The sequence below is a fragment of the Gadus macrocephalus genome, chromosome 2 (genome assembly GCF_031168955.1).
Source record: "Gadus macrocephalus chromosome 2, ASM3116895v1".
Taxonomy (NCBI): Eukaryota; Metazoa; Chordata; class Actinopteri; order Gadiformes; family Gadidae; genus Gadus; species Gadus macrocephalus.
The window spans coordinates 13936071-13956390 of record NC_082383.1 but is presented as its reverse complement, the minus strand read 5'-3'; the positions used below and the strand labels follow the sequence as shown (position 1 = coordinate 13956390).

At 44.8% G+C, this 20320-nt stretch overlaps 2 protein-coding genes across 2 annotated transcripts; one reads left to right on the top strand and one right to left on the bottom strand.

The window, feature by feature from the left end:
* Nucleotides 1–224: 224 nt before the first annotated feature.
* Nucleotides 225–8884, top strand: nr1d1 (nuclear receptor subfamily 1, group d, member 1). The gene is made up of 8 exons (XM_060042684.1): nt 225–782; nt 4973–5287; nt 5410–5498; nt 5701–5845; nt 6094–6743; nt 7098–7283; nt 7554–7764; nt 8030–8884. Exons 1-8 carry the CDS (start codon nt 722–724, stop codon nt 8233–8235), a joined length of 1863 nt encoding a protein of 620 aa, XP_059898667.1. The 5' UTR covers nt 225–721; the 3' UTR covers nt 8236–8884.
* A 2701-nt stretch (nt 8885–11585) lies between these two features.
* si:dkey-225f5.4 (uncharacterized) lies at nt 11586–19493 on the bottom strand. Its single transcript, XM_060042675.1, has 9 exons — nt 19466–19493; nt 18056–18152; nt 17737–17860; nt 17169–17326; nt 16854–16996; nt 16409–16586; nt 16114–16253; nt 12142–12304; nt 11586–11916 (listed from the first exon to the last, which is right to left on the bottom strand). Exons 1-9 carry the CDS (start codon nt 19480–19482, stop codon nt 11851–11853), a joined length of 1086 nt encoding a protein of 361 aa, XP_059898658.1. The 5' UTR covers nt 19483–19493; the 3' UTR covers nt 11586–11850.
* Nucleotides 19494–20320: the final 827 nt, after the last annotated feature.

The following is a 20320-nucleotide window of genomic DNA, read 5'->3' as shown; positions in this document are numbered from 1 at the left end:
ATGAATGATAGGGTGGTTGGCTGATTAGATGAAGAATGGATGGAAGAAGGGTGAATGGATGAAACGTTCGATTTATATATTTTTCTCCTTGTCATAAAAAAACACTCGCTAGTTTTTCATTGGCTAATATATAAAAGGATACGTCATCATATTCTAAATAGCCTAATTGACCCACAACCCTTCGAGTGGAGCTGCAACCCCACGTGCGCGAGGATTTCAAAAGTACAGAGGGATGTGATTGTAGAAAAAAAGTGTGTCACTGGGGCACGAGGCTCTCCCCGCGGTCACATGGTCCCGTTTTCTGCCGCGTGCGATCCGAGAGCCTGCTGTTTGCGCGCGCCCTGCTTGTCAAGGGAGGGAGCGAGAGAGAGACAAGAGAAAGACAAGAGAGAGAGAGGGTTTCCAGACAGCAAAAGCAGGCCGAGGGACAAACTGCAGTTCCCAACGACACAGACCGAGACCGAGTGACAGCACGAATCGTTTTTTCTCTACACATCACAGTCAAATAGAAGAGCCCAGCAGCCTCATGCAAAGCTTCCTGCACAGACACAATTGTGTCTTTCCGAAAAAATGTCCGTATCAAAGTAGTTTGATTTATGACTCACGCGTAATTTACCTATAACAGAAAGCGTAAAACGAAGACGCATAACTTTGAGATCGCCGATGATCCTTCGTTTTTTTCTAACTGAAAAAAAATCTACGGATTGCGAAGTAGGTCTGCATGACTCGTTTGGAGCTCAACATGAAGACTGCAATGGACACAAGCAACAATAGCAACACAGGTAAACGAAGTTTTAATCTTGTCATATTGCGATTTGAAGATTGAATGAGCCATTCCAGTAATTGCATGGCTGGTGTTTTCAATAGCACTTGGCCTCATTCACAAATAGCTCCACCAACGTGTAGCCAATCCTTACACGGTGTTCTGGTGGCATATTCTTCCGTGTGATGTCACGGTGAAAACTCCCCACTAGTTAAGTGGGTACAGTATACCTATGTAGACCTAGGCTATGCATGAACACGCAATGGACCAACTTCTGCCGTGCGTCAAAATGGATCTCCATGCTCGGAGCTTTCAATATGTTCGACTGCAAATACATAAATAATAAAAGTTAAACGTGTGCCAAATGTAAGTAGGCCTATCATGTTAAACCTTTCAGCAAGGAGCTGCTGAAGGGTGGCAATCTATTTGGTCCTTTTAATTGCTTAGCGTGTAGGTCTTGGTGACATCAACTCTTCCAGAAAAATATTCATCCAACTAGTGACCAATTGGATCGGAGGTGCAGTGCTCAAAATGATGTTGTTGAAATGTTTAAATCTTAGTAAAGTATTCATGGACTCAAAAATGGTCTATAATATATAATTATCAGTGGGGTTATATATATTAACCTTTGAGGTAACCCCAAGGAAAAAATAATAATGTAGGGTTAGGCCTTCATTGGCTTGAACATTAAACTGATAAAAAAAGACATGCCAAATTAATAATATATAGTTCGTGACGTGTATAATAAGTCATGGGCCTTCGATGTTTGGCATACATCAGCCTGCCGAAATCAGGGGTAGGCCTACCCTCTTGTGTTCAGATGATTTCGGGGAACTAGGTCATCGTGACGGGGGATGGGGTTGGTGTCAGGTGGACTGGCAACCCAGTGATGTGCACGCGCGAGTGTTCCAGGCGACGTTCACATGGACCGGCGAACAGAGCCATGTGCGTTTTGTTTTCACTGCTCTGTTTTTTCGTTGGACCTCGTGCGATTGGTTCATAGTAGTAGGGCTCATGGCATAATTCCTCGCCGCATTATTATCTGTCTCCGCCCTCCATCTTCCCGTCCGCCTCCAACGTCCATTCCTCCCTTTCCCCATATGACCCCGTGTCCTCCTCCTCCTCCCCCTCTCGCTCTGGCGCATGTTGGCCAGCAATGTGCTCGCCTGTCTGGCTCTCTCCCAAGAGCCATATATACTCGCCCCGATCGTAAAACGTTTAAGCGCAAACGACCCAAGATGATTTATCCTCAGATTTAACTCTCTTTGTCTCAAAATCTTATGAACACATGAGTCCGGATAAGTATGCCGTGCAAAATCCGTGTAAATGTAATAAAGGTGGGGCGATTCTTGTTTCTTGCTATCTGGTATAAAAACCTTTTTAACACGCCCTAGTCCTTTTTTAAATTTTAATTATCCCTCTGCATCTAAGTGTAGGCTATTTGTTTTCGTTTGCCTATAATTGACGCCCCCCAGTACCATGGACAGCGCCAGCGAGTGTGTTTGTACTGCGTACAGAATGAATGGAGAAACGTGAGCGCACGGAAGAGGGCGGGAGGAAACACGAGGCGTGTTATCATGGGCGTGGCTACATAGAGGCAGTCTCGTTGTCGAGTCTGCTGTTCTGAAGGCGCACGTGGCGCCGGGGCGTGATAGACTGGAACACACGAGCTTCTCTAGCAGTACACACCAGGGAGAATCGGGCTGCAGCTAGCAAACCAACCAAACGTGGTTGGAGGCATGGCCTCCAACACGCTCCCAAGCTTTCTAAAAAAGACTAAAAAAGAAAATTAAATTGATTTGAAAACAAAAAACATATTTTCTGGGTTTATCTCTCTATCAGGATTTCCCTTCTGTTTCTTGTCGTGAGTCTAGTCTGCCTACACTTTATTGTTTAGGGTAAGAGTGGTCATGGGGACGTATTTGGAGGTTTGCAAGTTACCTTGACTAGTTATGTTGACGCAGCTATAATTATCTAGATATTTTGCAATTTTCTTTATCAATTTAAATCTCCCATCTCTGAAACACAAAAAAAGCACACACACACACACACACACACACACACACTCTCACACAAATATATAAAGCTGCAATATTTTGTGGATCTAACGTTTAAGAAGAGACTATAAATAATGAATCCACCCTATTAGATGTCAACCCCATATTACACAAGCAACCCCTGTCCTAGTGTGCTGTCCTGAGTCCCCTTGGAACCAAACACAACAGACACAGTGCAACCTCACTCTCACAGATAAACAACACCGCAAATAAAGGACATTAGTCATCTGAAACGTATTCAGTTGAAATGAAACCGAACAAGGACGGTATTGAATGACAACACCATTGAGATAAGTTTGCACCGATGTGTTTTCTACTGGCGGCAGTCATCTTTCCACATCTCATCCATCAATGCCCATCAGTCAAGCGGAGCCCCGCGAAACCTCAGCCTGTGGGACCTTTTTGGATGAATTGATTATCAGAGAGAGTATATTAGAGCTATGCATTACATCAGGACATCAGTGTGGTGGGAGATGTTCTGTATGGTACTGTAATGTATTTGCGTATATATATGGATGTGTGTGTGTGTATGTATGTTTGTGTGCGTGTGTTTTGTGGGCCAGTATGTGTGTCTGCTTGTGTGTGGTCATGTGTCTATTTGTGGGTGTATTTATGTGTGTATGTGTGTTTGTGTATTTTTTTTTATTTGTGTGCGTGTGTGAGTGTGCGTGTTTTTGTGTGTTTGTGTGAGTGTGTGTTTTGTGTCCCTGTGTGTGTGTGTGTGTGTGTTTGTGTGTGTCGTTGCCGATGTTCGCATGAGAACACTGAACAGACCACGTGTGTCTGTGACATGTGCCCTCAGTGCCACAGTGGGGGGGGGGGGGGGGGGGGATAAAGTTCCCTTTCTGAAACAAAACAAAGCCCTAGTCGGCTCACCCACCTGCCAGAGAGATACTAAACACTAGCGTCTTGGGTATCGCCACAAGACACCGCACACACCACACTATGGTGTGTGTACGTTTCCCACATTGAACGTTTGAACGCTTGCCTATGAAATAAAGAATGAGAATCAAACACTGCACTGCGGAGGCTGGAGTCGTGGGGGGCGGCGGCTCCGCTGCCAGGGCTCATGAGGGGGATGTCTGGCTATTTGGGCAATATCAGCAGCAGCTCCGGGCTGAATCCATCTGCTCCACCAGCCTGTACTACCAGGCGAGGTCTGTCCTCAAGGAGACCCCCATCCAGCCTCATCAATCATAGCTCTTAGTCCTCTCTGGTTTGGCTCATTCAGTTGTTCATTCATTGTTTGTTTTCTTAATATTGTTCGTACTTTCATTCACGCTTTCTTTCATATTTCATATTAATTATTACATTATTATTAGTATTACAAAATTGTTTATGACCTGTCACTTTGGTTTTGATATTGTAGTTTCTCGGATTAACAGGGGACATTTATGGGATTTATTAGGGCTTGGTCGGGCAGTAATGGAAGGCTATTCAGGGACTGAGAGTGAGAGCAAGAGAGAGAGAGAGAGAGAGAGAGAGAGAGAGAGAGAGAGAGAGAGAGAGAGAGAGAGAGAGAGAGAGAGAGAGAGAGAGAGAGAGAGAGAGAGAGAGAGAGAGAGAGAGAGAGAGAGAGAGAGAGAGAGAGAGAGAGAGAGAGAGAGAGAGAGGAGGGAGGAAAGAAAGAGGGTGGGAGGGTTTTGGGGAAAGAGGGAGAAAATGTCTGCTGTCCACATATCAAATTAAAACTGCCTGCCCCCCCCCCCCCATCTTTCATGTTGTGCAGTGTACCTGGCTCCAGAGCAAAGCGAGTAACCAGTTGTTTTGACATCTGTTAACACCTGAGGAACCCCTGAGGAACCACCTGAGCCTGCGCATGTGTGTCCTCCCCTGTCCCCCTGCCTCAATCGGTTCTCATGGTAACAGGACTGGATCCATTGTCTTGCTTGCGTACCTCCCTCCGGACCACCTACTTGCCTTAAGGGACGGTGAAATACAACAGAGTCAATCTCAGGCACGTGTCCATAGAAACAAAGGCGAAGCCACCCCTTGTCACCTCTCTCTAGTTAAAGAATGGAGCCACACTTACCCTATACACAGCCTGCAAATGTTGGCTCACTCTGTGTGCGTGCGTGTGTGTGTTTGTGTGTGTGTTCAATGTTTAACCATGAAATGTTCTCTTGTTTCCTCCTTCTCTTCTCTTCTGCAGGAGGCGTCATCTCCTACGTGGGCTCCTGCGGCGGCTCGCAGGCGCGCATCAGTCCTGTGTCCATGTACAGCGACAACTCCAACTCCCAGCCCTCTTTCGCCTCCTCCACCTCCTCCTCCCCTCCCTCCTTCCACAGCAGTGGCAGCTCCAGCTCCGGCTCGGGTGGAGAGGACGGCTCCTCCTCCTTCTCCTCCTCCTCCTCATCCACCTCCTCCTTCTCCTCCTCATCCTCTTCAGTAGGAGGCTCCCATCGTTGCCGTGACGATAGGAGCTCGCTGAGAGCAGCCCCCGGCAAGTCCGTGGCGAGGCTGACCAGTAAGTACCAGTTCAGGTCGCCGTAGGGACATTTCACTATGAGGTCTCTTCCAGCTATTAGTGGTGGGGATGGTTTTTGACCTGCTGTCTAACTGAATGTGTGCGTGTTTGTGTTCCTGTAGAGCTGAATGGCATGGTCCTGCTGTGTAAAGTTTGTGGAGACGTGGCCTCAGGTTTCCACTACGGAGTCCATGCATGTGAAGGATGTAAGGTGAGATACTGACATGTGCGCACACACAAACACACACGCACCTACGTACACACACACACGCACACACATACACACACATACAAACTAAATACAGATCAAGATTTGTTTGAACTTAACATTGATGGTAAATTGGTTACAGCCAGCCAGTCCTTGATATCAATCAACTTTTCATCTAATAATACGTTTCCATTGGTTCTCTCAGGGTTTCTTCCGCCGCAGCATCCAGCAGAACATCCAGTACAAGAAGTGTCTGAAGAACGAAAGCTGCACCATCATCAGGATCAACAGGAACCGCTGCCAGCAGTGTCGCTTTAAGAAGTGCCTCTCCGTGGGCATGAGCAGAGATGGTGAGCGCATGCTCCAAGGTGCCCCCGCTGGCAGCAAGCATGATGTATTTAATTATAACCCACTGGCCAATCTATAAAGGGCTCCATTATAGAACACTGCACTCCTGGGGTATCTTTGGTGAGAAAGTGCTGCCATTACGATCTCCTAATCTATTTTCTGTATTCTCTCTCTCTCTCTCTCTCTCTCTCTCTCTCTCTCTGTCTCTGTCTCTGTCTCTCTCTCTCTCTCTGTCTGTGTCTCGCTCCAGCGGTGCGTTTCGGCCGCATACCAAAGCGGGAGAAGCAGAGAATGCTGGCAGAGATGCAGAGTGCCATGAACAACATGGTCAACAACCAGCTGCAGAACGACTTCCAACTCGCCAGCAACTCGGCACCTTCGTCTCCTTCGACCCCTGCCCCGGCCATGTCCTCCTCCCTGCCTCCTCCCTCTACCCAGGGTGCACCTCCTCCCCAAGACATGCTGACGTCCCACCCCCCCGCCCTCTCCTCCCCCTCCCCATCAACGCCTCCCGCTCCTCTCTGCCCCGCCAGTCTCGGCGTGGACTCCACCGTTAGTGCCATCGCGCGTGCTCACCGCGAGACTTTCCTGTATGCGCACGACAAACTGACCAACCCCGGCACGCCTCTGCCGCAACGTCGTCAACAACACCTCCAGCACCAACAAGCCCTCCGCAACGTGGAGACAAACAACTGGGTCTCCAACCAGTGTTCAAGTGGTTACCATGCCAACGGACTCAACACCATCTACCACAACAACAACAACTTTGCCAGTGGTAACGTGGCCCAGCATCACCACGGCAACCACCGCCACAGCAATCTCCCTGGGGGAGAGATGCATGGCAAGCATGCACAGCAAGGACAGAACTGTCCCATGAAGAACCAACCTGATATCATGCTGGTAAGATCAGATCAATCAATATATCTATCGTGAACTGTAAGGTCTTGCTTTCTGGTCAGCTGTGTGTGCGTGCGTGTTGGTGGATGCGTGCATGTCTCGATCAAGGATTCATTAACAAAATCCAATAAGTTTATATTCCTGCAGATTTACTTCTCATTGACGTTTGATAAAAAGAATGAAAGGGAGACAATGAAAGAGAAAGAATCTATCTGTCTTTCAATCTATGTATCTATCTACCATATACATGTAGCTGGCTGTCTACCTATTCTCCTCGTCCATTTCCCTAATGATATGTAAACGTACCATGTTTCTCTCTCCATCTCTCTCTCTATATCTCTCCATCCCTTTGTCCAGGCGTGTCCTATGAACATGTGTCCCAGGGCAGACCCCTCTAAGAGCTCCCAGGAGATCTGGGAGGACTTCTCCCTCTCCTTCAGCCCTGCCGTCCGGGAGGTGGTGGAGTTTGCCAAACACATCCCAGGATTCAGCACTCTGTCACAGACCGACCAGGTCTCTCTGCTAAAAGCCGGCACCTTTGAGGTATGCATTGACACACAAAACCAGAACACACGCACACACACATCTTTGTGCAACTGTAGCCTTTAATACATATTTTCAGTCAGCATAATAATGATGTATGTCATCTACTGTTGTATTGAGTATAAGAAAGAATTAGGAATGTATCTCAACGTATAGCACACAAATCAATTGCTAATTAAGGCCATTTTCTATTGCTCCCTGATTTCCTTATTCCTAATCTCCCAGCAAACCCTGAACTCAATTTGATGGTTTGTGTTGTTCCTTCCTCAGGTGCTAATGGTGCGCTTTGCTTCGATGTTCAACGTGAGAGAACAGACGGTGACGTTTATCTCCGGCACCACCTATGGGCTGGAGGACCTGCGGGCCATGGGGATGGGCGAGCTGCTGGGGGCCATGTTTGACTTCAGCCACAAGCTAGCATCATTGGAACTCAGCCCGGAGGAGCTGGGCCTGTTCACCGCTGTGGTGCTCGTATCTGCAGGTAATTAAAAGGGGAGGGGGCTTTGCTTGTTCAATGCTTGCTTTCAAATAATTATCCTTAAAAAAATAAAAATAATGTGATACCTGCCTCTGTTAAGCACTCTGAAGTGCCTTTGTGTTCAAAGAGTGCCATATAAATAAAATTGTCTCGCCCATACCTCTGACAGATCTGGCAAATTGTCAAGATAGAAAAGACGATAGAACTTGAGATGCAAAAAATTGCTGGAATTTAACTTAAATATCATCCTCTCTCTCTGCCATCTCAGACCGGTCTGGCATCGAAAACTTCACCACGGTGGAGCAGCTCCAGGAGAGCCTGATTCAAGCTCTGCGCTTATTAGTCAGCAAGTCACCCAATCATCACCATGGCGACTCGCCCCGCTTCACCAGGGTCCTGCTCAAGCTCTCCGACCTCAGGACCCTCAACAACATGCACTCTGAGAAGCTTCTCTCCTTCCGCATCGACGGCTGAACACAAACACCACACCGATGGCCCATGATGATGACAATGATGAATGATAATGTCATCCTCAACATGGAGCCGTGCTAAGGCGCTCTTCTTTACCACTGAAACTGGTTTGTCACAATCATTTGAGCTTCATTGTGTTGTCTCCGCTTGCGTCAGCCCAAAGTTCAGGAACTGAGAAACCTCTGATTGTTTTTCGTTTCCTTCAAAAAGGAGAAACTGATATGAGTGCTGTCGCACAGTGATGATATCGCGGAGAACCACAGGTCTAGTGAGTGTACTAGATGCTAAGGTTGGCTGGAGAGTTTGGACATTGTGTAACCTGGGTAAAATAAGCAGCTGTCAAAATGTAAACTGAAGTGGCACTTCAGTTTGGCACTTCAGTGCCCCCCCCCCCTGTGAGGCCCCTGAAGACTGAGTACATCTGCTATAATAGATGGATCTCTTCAACAAAAAAAGACTTGTACAGAATTGTACTGAGCTGAAAACGTTCTGCCGGAACCACAATAGACCAGAACAATCCTCTGAAGACCACCTTTATCTGGAGGAACCCTGCCCACTTTACTGAGAGAAGATTGCCATCTATCCACACACACACACACACACACACACACACACACACACACACACACACACACACACACACACACACACACTAGGCTGGACTGCATGTATGCATTAGAAAACAGTTCAAATGCAGTATGCAGTTGATACATTATGCAGTAGTGTGAAGTTATCACACATAAATACCATGCAACAAACTGTCAACAAATCACCATGAATACAAATATACTTGAAACGTTTTTAAAATTCTGTATTTAACACTTAAATATATAAATATATTTTGTTAATTTGAAATATGCTCATGGTGCAAATATTATATGAGTGGGGCACAGATATATAAAGATATAAACATTCTTGTATGTATGAAATGCATTATACAGAATTGAAATATCCTGATTGTATGTATTTATGTTGTAAAAGCATTATTACTTGGAAAAAAAAAAAGATCTTTGATCTGTAAGAAAAAATGTATTGTTATTTTCCATATTTTTTACCTTTAACTTTGTTTAACTTGAGGTGGACAAAGTTAACAAAATGTAGTCGAATCTAGAAATACCTGTGGCGGAGTGTGGATGGTGGCTGGTTTAAGCAGCCTCACCCCAGAGGAGCAATTCCCATACTACACACCCCCTGGCTGCCGTGCTTCACCTAGTGGACATCTTCTGGGCTCCTCCAGCCAAAGGACAAAGTGGGGTGGTGATAAAATCGGGTTTATTGCAAAGGTGTGATAATAAACATGATAATGGGTGCTCCGCTGCCATCAAGGAGATCTCCCCGGAGTGCGTGGGGAGATGGCTGTGCACACAGATAACACAATGTGTGATATCTCTACAGGTGTGCAGCCCCACCCAGCCCCAGGGTCCAATCCCTCTGTCAGGTGAGGCTGCTTAAACCAGCCATAATCCACACACACTCCCAACACCTGGTCCAACTAAAGGCTCCCTAAATCATTAGTATTATAAAATGAATTGAAGAAAGGCATTGAAGTAGCTTTAAAGTACATAAGGTGTCTTATAGGAAAATTATGAAAACCACCATCTGCCTCTAGACTCCTTCAGTGTTGGTATTGGACAGCGTACTACAATAGCCAACCACAGCACTTCTATGGGGGAGAATATACTGTTTGCATTCGGCAATGTTCCTTAATTATGTAGCGGCAATCTTGGTTCCGACGTGGTTAGAATACAAACTCAGCGGGGTAGGGCACCTGAATACTGTGTCCAACATGTCAGAGCATTTAGAAACAAGATGGAACCATGGTGGCCGGTAGGCGAATAAGGCCCTTGTCCAACTGTCGGTTATCAGATCACAGATCACGGTCTGTCATTTTGAATGCCTGTAGTTTAAATCAAAATATTCTAAAGGCCACAGGATGAGGTCAGAGAAGGTGAATGTATGGGCTGGGAAAGGGTTTAAAGGAGTGGAGGTAGGCTAACTATTATGTTTCTCGTTGAGGCTGGACATGATGTAACATATCTAGAATAAAGATAATGCCTATTCATTAAATCGGGTGCACGTGCACTCATTACATTTTTATCTCAAACTGAGTAGCCTATAGGTGACGTAATTCTGGTGTCTTGGTCAGACATTAGTATTCTTCTACATCGCACTTAATTCTGCTTGCTTACCTTTTTTCTTTATAGTCTGCTGATGCTTAAAGGTTAAACATTGTATGTATGTTCAATATTGAGCTGTGAGCTGGTGTTCAGAGGTCTGCTTGCCTGACTGGTTTCTGGAATTCTGTCAATGTGGATTACAGTCATCGTTGTTCAACATAAGTATTTCTCAGAAGTACTTCCACCTTAGCATTTTCAATGGCAGTTGCTTTTGATTATGACCTCTCTGTATTCGACAGGGCTAACTTAAAAATACCTGCGAGAGTCGCGAGCACCAGTGATAAGAGAGCCTCACGGTGTGACCGAGACGATTTGCGACTCGCACGGAAGATGTAGGTCAAATCACCGCCGCGTAATAAATATCATTCTTCCTCTGCGCTCATTGGTCGGTTGAAACTGATTTTCAGAAACCGTACCGACCAATCCATGTCGTCGTTGGTTATGGACAGGGGAAGAGGGAAGGAGATGATCTCAGACCAGACTATATAAATATAATACCAGCTACAGAAATAATTCTAACCCCCCTTTCCATAAACCTTTTTGGGTGTTGCGTTTTTTAAATATATTCGTGTTTAATGTGTTACTATTGTGTTACTACTACTATTACTATTGTAATATTCAATTATTGAATAAGTTTATAGGTTTTTCTCAACTCTAGGTTCTACATTCCCTCACTTGTCACAATGTGTGTGGAACTATATTTATCTTTTATGCAGTCATAGGTCTTGGGCTACTTTAACACCATTCCTAATATGTCGTGAGTATATTGGTTATTCAGTCATACCTGGACATTTGAGAAAAAAACTAAATATAACAAGTGTGAATGGTTTTAAACCTGAATATTTGTCCTGCTAAAACTCAAACCATACCCATATGTTTAGGTTATCCACCCTAGTGTAAAACGTAGAGATGACGTAATTGTCTGGATGTGCCACCCAAACACGTGTACGACGCATGTTTGCTATCTGTCGCAAGGGAGGAGACTGTCCGGAGTCCCAGAGGGACATCTCAACACACTGACAATGTAACAGTACTAAAAATAGTACTGCATACGTTAATTACGTAGTTTAGTTTAGAAAAGTGTAGCGTACAGAATTCAAAGATTGAACATAAAAATATATATATACATTAACAACATAGTGACATATATTGAAGAACAATGGGCCATCAATGGGATAAGGTGTACATTTTTATTTATAAAATTATATTTTTAAGTAGAAAACTTCCACATCACTTCATAAGTGAAGCACCAAACGCTAACATGTGGAATAATGCACTAACTCCAACCTATAAAAGAACAGGTGATAAATACCACAGGGAAGATACAACAATTATAAACAGGAAAAATGTGTCAAGGAGGAGAGGAAGAGATGAATTCAGGAAAATAGGTACAACATTTTGGACAGGTCTGGTAAAAATCTTGAGAAACAAAGCATTGTCTTCAGACGAGGGGACTAGTGGAAAGGAAAACCAGCCACTCTGTAAGGCTCATTTTTTTCTTAGGAGGCTGAAAAACAGACAGAAAAGACCATCATTCAAGAACACACGTATAATATCCACAATAAAATTTTACTTTAGAAATTACTTGGTACTAAATTTCTGGTAACGTGTAAAAATAAAAGGTAAAATAAAGTAAAATATACTTAATATTCCAACATGAATGTTTATTCATTTGTATTTAGCTTGCTACTGAAGAGAAACAGACTCCAGGGGTGTAAGTCTTGAAGGGTACCTGCAGCATGGAGGTGTCAATGGGCTGTGCGTCCCTGCGTATGGAGACCAGACACGCATGTCCCGTCCTGGGGTATCCCTCCTCGACCTCCAGGGAACACACCACGGAGGCCGACTTCAGGTACACCAGCAGCTTCTGAGCCGGCCGCCAGTCTATGGCAAAACTACAGAAAAATAAGTGTATAATCAGGTTTTACTCAGTATATATATATATATATTGCACAATGTACAATACATGAGGGCAATTACTATGCATGTGGTAATTTAAAAGAAGCTATGTCGTGTGGGACGACCCTCGCTCTCTGTCTGCTTCCTCTTTATTTGGTGCCTTTTGGGCTTATGTTAAAGGTCCCATGACATGAAAATCTCAATTTATGAGGTTTTCTAACATAAATATGAGTTCCCCTAGCCTGCCTATGGTCCCCCAGTGGCTAAAACTTGCGTTTGGTGTAAAACGAGCACTAGCTGTTCTGCTCGCCTTTGAAAAAACGGAGGCTCAAGCGCGCTGATTTGGAAATCTGTGCTCATGACGTCATGAGGAATCTCAGCTCCTCCCCTTACTCTGCCTGGCCCGCCCAGAGACGTTGGCCCGCCAATGAGACTCGACCGTGCGAGCGCCACATGTGTGTGTGTGAATACACACACTGTAACGCAAGTGTTTCTTGTCGGTTCTTTGACGTGTCTTGTATTTCCACAACGAGACTGTCATGGGGGTTATCTAAGCCATGGTTGAGAAGGAATTGGGGGAAAGGAACTTTGGTTTGACTCGCTGAAGTACATGAACTGCGACATGCCGCCGGTTGCCGCGAGGCACCATCGCCCGGCAGCGGGCAGCCGGCAGCGGGCAGCCGGCCGCAGGCAGCGCGCGGTTCAGTCGACTTCAGGTTGATGTGAAAGTGGAAGAACCAGAGACGTCGCAGAACCCGACAAAGTCGTTTGTGATTCATAATATCGTCTGGAGGCGCACACAATATGTTATATGATATAGATATCTATGTATTATATGATATTATTTAGATATAGAGCTCCAGGACTGTAACGCAAGTGTTGTACACTTCCTTGTTATTTGGATAACCGTTCTGCTGTTGGTGTGATGGCGCATAACGCGTCGGACTCTCGTATCTGGTATTTCTACAACGAGACTCGTATTGGGGGTTATCTCAGCCAAGGTTGAGAAGGAACTTTGGCTTTGACTCCCTCAAGAACATGAACCACGACAAGGAGGAGAAAGGGATCTTTGCCGGGCAGCGCTTATGCACCTCCGCCTCCGGCGGTGGTCCCTCAGCGGGGCTCAAGCGGGAGACATTCGCCACCAACAATCCCTTTCTCCTCCATGTCGTGGTTCATGTTCTTGAGGGAGTCAAAGCCAAAGTTCCTTCCCCCCAATTCATTCTCAACCTTGGCTGAGATAACCCCCAATACGAGTCTCGTTGTAGAAATACCAGATACGAGAGTCCGACGTGTTATGCGCCATCACACCAACAGCAGAACGGTTATCCAAATAACAAGGAAGTGTACAACACTTGCGTTACAGTCCTGGAGCTCTATATCTAAATAATATCATATACATAGATATCTATATCATATAACATATTGTGTGCGCCTCTAGACGATATTATGAATCACAAACGACTTTGTCGGGTTCTGCGACGTCTCTGGTTCTTCCACTTTCACATCAACCTGAAGTCGACTGAACCGCGCGCTGCCTGCTGCCGGCTGCCCGCTGCCGGGCGATGGTGCCTCGCGGTAACCGGCGGCATGTCGCAGTTCATGTACTTCAGCGAGTCAAATCAAAGTTCCTTTCCCCCAATTCCTTCTCAACCATGGCTCAGATAACCCCCACGACAGTCTCGTTGTGGAAATACAAGACACATCAAAGAACCGACAAGAAACACTTGCGTTACAGTGTGTGTATTCACATTGATGTGGACGTTGAAGAACCAGGAACGTCGGAGAACCCAACGCGGTCGTTTGAGATTCATAATATCGGCTCACACAGCTTTTGGCCGTGATAATATATATTATATGATATAGATATCTGTGTAGGCTATATGATAATATTTAGATATAGAGCTCCAGGACTCCCGTGTGTTCTAGAATATTTACAGAACACGGCTAAAGGCTGTGTGCGGCTCGCCATTGCGATACATCCACTGTAAACAGAGCGCATGGTGGCTGCAAGCTGCTCAGGGCCACACCCCCACCCTCCTCCTTGACACGCCCACCGAAACAGCGCATTTGGGGGAAGCTCAATGTGCGACTGGCTCGGAGTGGCTGTAACTCTGCACCACGGCTGAATTTAGGGAACGTCTTTGAATACTGTGTTAGTTGCCCACTAATACCTATATTAAAGAATACATAAAATAGCATGTCATGGGACCTTTAAGTTCTGTTTACACCATACAAGACCCCAACATCATTCTTTCCACTCATCCATACTACACCCACCACTGAGTAGAGCGATTATGTCAATTTTTTGTCAATATATATATATATCAGTGGCGGCTGGTGGTTTTTAAAGTGAGGGAGGAAGGAATGCGTGCTTGGTTGCCATTGGCCTGCTTGCACTGTTGGTGTATGGTGGCATAAGAATGTGAGACTCAAGTTGTTTCAGGGTGTTTTGGTGAACTACAAAATAGCAGGGAGGGAGTTATGTGAATAAAATGTATACAAAGCCACCAGTGGCATCACTGTAATTTGAGAAGGAAAGGATGCAAAGCATATTAGTCAAATCAGGCCTACTATTGATTTGTCAAAGTAAATAAAAAAATCTGGGCCTATCATTGAGCCTATTTTTGCCCTCACTGACTGAAGTTATTTAGCTATGTTTATTTTGAGTTACAATTGCTTGTAATGCTACCAGTAAGTCATGCGTACCAAGCAAACCATGTAGCACTCACAACACAGACGTTGCCATTACTTCTGGTGACCTTGATTTTGGGAAGTGGTCTACCTCTTTCTTTGTCGCTAACTTAGCACTGTAACTGAATGAATGGAATGCTTTTTGTAATAAGACGTTAACAATGTCCTCCCTTTCCAATGTTTCCATTGTGCATTTAGGATCTCGCTATCGCAGATTTCACTTGCGCTGCGTCTCGACTGAGCACCGCGGCAATGCAGACCGGGTTTGTTATCGATAGCGTTGCCAGATTGGGCAGATTTCCCGCCCAAAGATAATTGTCCCAGCCTAACATGGTTAAAAGTAGCCCAATTGGGTGGGAAATATGACCAATCTGGCATCACTTCTCAACGTCCAGGGATCCTGCTTATTGGTTCATAGCGCAGACGGATAGATTTTTGCGCGACTCAGACCCCTTAAGGTCCCACCCACTCAGAGGAGGACTTTCCTCCTCTCTCCCATTGAAACCCATGTTACCCACCGGCCGCCAGTACTTTCGGGGAAATGAATGGGAGTCAACGGAGGCTGCGGGAGGACGTTCCTCCCTGAAGTAATTGTCAATAGGCGATAGGGGGTGCTAATGTCCCTTTAGCCAGGGAAACGCACATTATATATTCAAAGGCAATAAAGTCATATTTAAGGGCATTAATTCATTACAATAGTCTGGACAATCTACATTTTTATTCTCAACAATGTTAGGGAGGATCTTCCTCCCTCTCCTCAATGGAGAAGCCTCCACTGATATATATATATATATATCCATACATACACACACACGTATATAAATATATATTTTTTTTATTTCTTAAGAATATCATCAGCATAAAATGATAGGTCAAAATCTTAATGAACACAGAACAATAAGAAATAAAAGACCAAAACGATTTCCCAATGTTTAGTTGGAATGTGGGCAAAAATGAATCAGATAAATTCTTGCTTGTGACATATATGTTCGCATAAACATTCGTCCATTGTAATCTCTCGCATCAATCACTTGCAAGTCCACCTAGTTGGTGATATGTGATGGTTTATTTGCCGGATATATATTTAGGGTGTCTTCTATGTGTGCCTTACCTGCTGTGCAGAGTCTGTATCTCGCCCAGCATGTCCCCTTGGCTGCTGTAGCGTTGCCTCACCTCCAGCATGGCGGCGGGCAGCTCAGACAGACGACCCTTCATGCAGTTCTCTTCCAGACCAGCCTTACCCTGGTTCACCTGCAGAGAGATAGAGACCGTTACCAAACAATAATCCCTTCTTTAAATAAGCCATCTGCTGTGGTCCAGGACAGACGCAGGGAGAATTGAGCCAAAGATTTGACATAAAAATGATTGATTATCTTTATCTATCGATTAAACACACGTCCATTAACCTGCAATTTGAATCGGTCATCAGGGCACCAGGTGATTGACAGCTTCAAAGGCAACAGATCATTGGAGACCTGGCCTCCAGCGAGGAGGGGCCTCTGTTCCACAACCAGCTCTGATTGGTTGGACTGCAGCAACTTGGTCTGCATGAGGTCCTTTGTGGCCGACGTGCAGCCTCGGAGCCTGGTGGATGTTTCAGATTAATTAACAAACACTCACATAAGATATAAAACACAGATGCTAAAATACATATAGTAGTAAATAATCACGTCGGCTATTTGGTTGTCATTTAGTGTCTGGATATGCATACATTTTAAATTGGCAGTCAAACAAGGAAACTTTACTGTTTGGGATTAAGAAATAGGAAGGCTTTGATTTATAATTTCCAAGTAATTATTTCCCTTCAGCATGACCCTGGCCGTTCTCTTATTAATTTATTTTATCACTCACTCTTCTGCTACTTTTTGCCATTTGTCGAGAAAATTGACTGCTGCCTCGGACTCAGCCTTCAGAATTGCCAGTTGACCGTCACACACATGCAAAGCATTGTAGGATTTCTGTAGCGCCATCTCCAGCTTTTTGCTTTGATGCTTCTGTTGAGTTATGAAGAACCAAAGAATCAAGTATTTGAACTGAACTGCAACATTAATCAGCCATTGTTTGTTATTGGACTTGATAAATTACTAACGATAAATAAATTATGAAAAGGATCTATGATTAATTTATCTCCAGATCATTGAAGCCCTAGCTCAAGTGCATGTTCACCTTCTCCGTCAGCTCCTTGACTAGATGCACGAGTCTTAGTCGCTTGCTGACGATCTGCTCTTCTCTCGTCAGCAAACCATCAATCAGGACCTCTATCTCCTCTTCCACGAGTCTGGTCTCCGCCTTCAGGGCCTTCCATCTTGAACACGCCTTGCTGTCTTCAATTATAAACAGATGGGCATTTTCTTTAAATGCAATTCCACATTCTTCAGCGCAGTGATTCTTAGGCTATCTTTGCAGTTTACCCTACCCAGTAAGAAGCAGCTGATAATATTACTGCACCAGTGTAGCATTACAGGTAGCCTATAATCACAGCGTATATATTATAAACCGTTGCTTGTGGCCAAAATGTACAGCTATCGTGTTCTATCACTTTTCGAACCTTTTAGAGACAAGATTCATGACTGTAAAACCATGCAACTGCCTACAAGGACACTGCTTAGGAAAAAGGAAAATTGCAAAAGGAAATGAAACAGCAAGATGAGCTAAATTTAGTCATTTTTTATTTTGATCCATAAGAGGCCCTTTAAATGTGAGAGGAACAAAGAAAGGGGAGAGGTCAGCCTACCAGGTTTGGGTGGGAAAGACTGTGTCAGTAGCTGCTGTAAAGAGTCTGACCCCTCCAAATCGGACAACATTGAGTCAAAGACAGACATCTGTCTCCATAGAACCTTCTTGATGCGACGGTTGTCCTACACGTACACACACAAAACAGAGACATTGAATAAACAACATTGATGTGTTTATTTTCCACACAAATAGGAACTTTTAAAATCATCAACAAATCCACCAATCACAAAATTGGAAAACTGAAAGTAAGTGATGTACACTTGACAAGATGGAGACCTCCATAAGCCATGACAAGTAAGTATACTTTGTAAACATACGATCAGTTGTAGAAGCATCCTGTCCGCCTCCACATATTCAGACTGCTCCGGGTCCCCATAGAGGTCCAAGAATGCCGGGTCACATCTCTCCAGAACCCTTTAATAAATATAAGTATAGATCTTGCGTTAAATAACCAAAGACATCAAGATGCATTTGGTCAATGGATCATCTCTTCTTAATACATCCATCTTGGCTGTAAATGTAGTTCTGAATAAAACATTAAACATTAAGCTTGAACATAACCGTGGCTTCCGTAGGTTGCTCTAAATGGAATGCATTAACATTAATAATACACAACTTATGTTCAAGTATTTATATATACGATTAATCGTGCACTATGCCGCTTTTCCACCGCACATGTAGCTCGACTCGACACGACACGACACGGTAGCAGCACGGGTGCTTTTCCACCGCAAAAAGTACCTCCTGGACGTGGGCGGGGTCGGCTGCGCGAAAGGGCCGTGACGTATTTGTGTACGCGACGCAAACAACACATACGCAACCCACACATGGACAGAACCCACATAACAACAATGGAGGACATCGATCACATTACTATTATTAGCTGGCATGTTGAAGAAGTTGGAGAAGTGGAACATGTTGGCTGCGGCGCTGCTATGGATGTTACCAGCATGGTTGCCATGTCGCTCTCGTGACTTCGTCACACTCTCTGGCCAATCAGTCGCCGGCCGTCTGCCGACGTCACCTTTTAGCATCGGCTCAGCTCGCTTGGAACCTAGAGCGAGTAGGTACTAGAAAAAGCAGCCACTTCAGGTACCAGATACCATGGTACCGCGGTGGAAACGCAAAAAATGCGAGCTGAGTCGAGTCGTGTCGAGCTGGTACCATGCAGTGGAAAAGCGGCATAAGGTTGAACCGATCTCAATAGTACTTTAATTACAGGTATGCAGTACATAAAGATATGCCGACAATAGAAGCTCCACAAACACAACAAGCACTGTCAAAATAATAGATAAAGATACTAATACAAACAGGTGTAATTTGACAGTTAAGAATCGCAGTAGCCCAAGTGTTTACGTTGTTTTAGGGATATCCCCCAACTGTTCACACGGATGGAATAATTGAGAGAAAGAAATTGTCAATACACAATAATTAGCAGAAATAAGGAAAAGACTGGAACCACTACGTTCGAAGCCATTGTTTAAAGCCATAAAATGTTTGCCCACATCACTAAACAACCTTACAATTCGACATTAAAATATTCATAGTAGCTATTAATTGTTAGCCTCTATAGCTAAGCCAACCTTTGCTGTCTACATCACTGCCACCCTCTTAGAAAACTTAATCCAAATATAAAGTATTGAACTAAGCTTTAACCACATGTCATTGTTAACATCGTTGATATGCTATGTTTGTTTAATAATAGACTGTATACAAAAATGACTTACGATTGAACAGTCGCCATTTGTATTTTCAAATATCTTCTTCTTCTTCCTTTAATTTCCGGCAGACTGTATGCCTTTGCGGCACATTGCTGCCATCTACAGGACAAAAATAAAACTAAAACAAAATTCCAAACCGCAATCAGTCCATTTTTATCTGTCGAGTGGCCGCCATAAATTCCAGCACAGCTTTTACAATCCCACGCTGGTCCTCGATGGGACCCAGAAGGCTCCTCAGAGTAACGGGTGTTGTGCCCACCGCTACATACAGCCGTTCCCTCTCCAGTGCGAGTCCTGCACACTCCATCAGGACATGTTCCACTGTTTGGTTTTTGCCACACTCCCCACACAGTCCATCCTCATGTTTCCCAATTTTGTGTAAGTCCCATGCTAGTCCACAATGCCCCAACCTCAGTCTGGTCATCATGACTGTATGCCTCCTTTCTTTTCCCAGAAAACACTGGCTCCTTGTGACTGACTTCTGCAAGCTGTAATAATGCCTCCCCTTCTTTTCCCGATCCCACTCCTCCTGCCACACAGCCATGATGTTCCTCTTTATGATTGACCTACACTCAGTTAACCCCAGCCTCACTATTACGTCCACCTTTTCCCTTCTTAAAGCCCTTTTCGCTGCTCCATCAGCTAGCTCATTCCCCTCTATCCCCACATGGGCTGGGACCCACAAGAACCCCACTAACTCTCCCACCTGCTCAATCCTGTGCATCAGGGTAAGAAGCTCCACCATGAGGTCCGACCTGGCTCCAAGCCCTCCCTCCTTCAAGGTCATCAGCACTGATGCAGAGTCAGAACATATCACCACTGGGCCTGGCCTCACCTCCTCCACCCACTGCATAGCCCAGA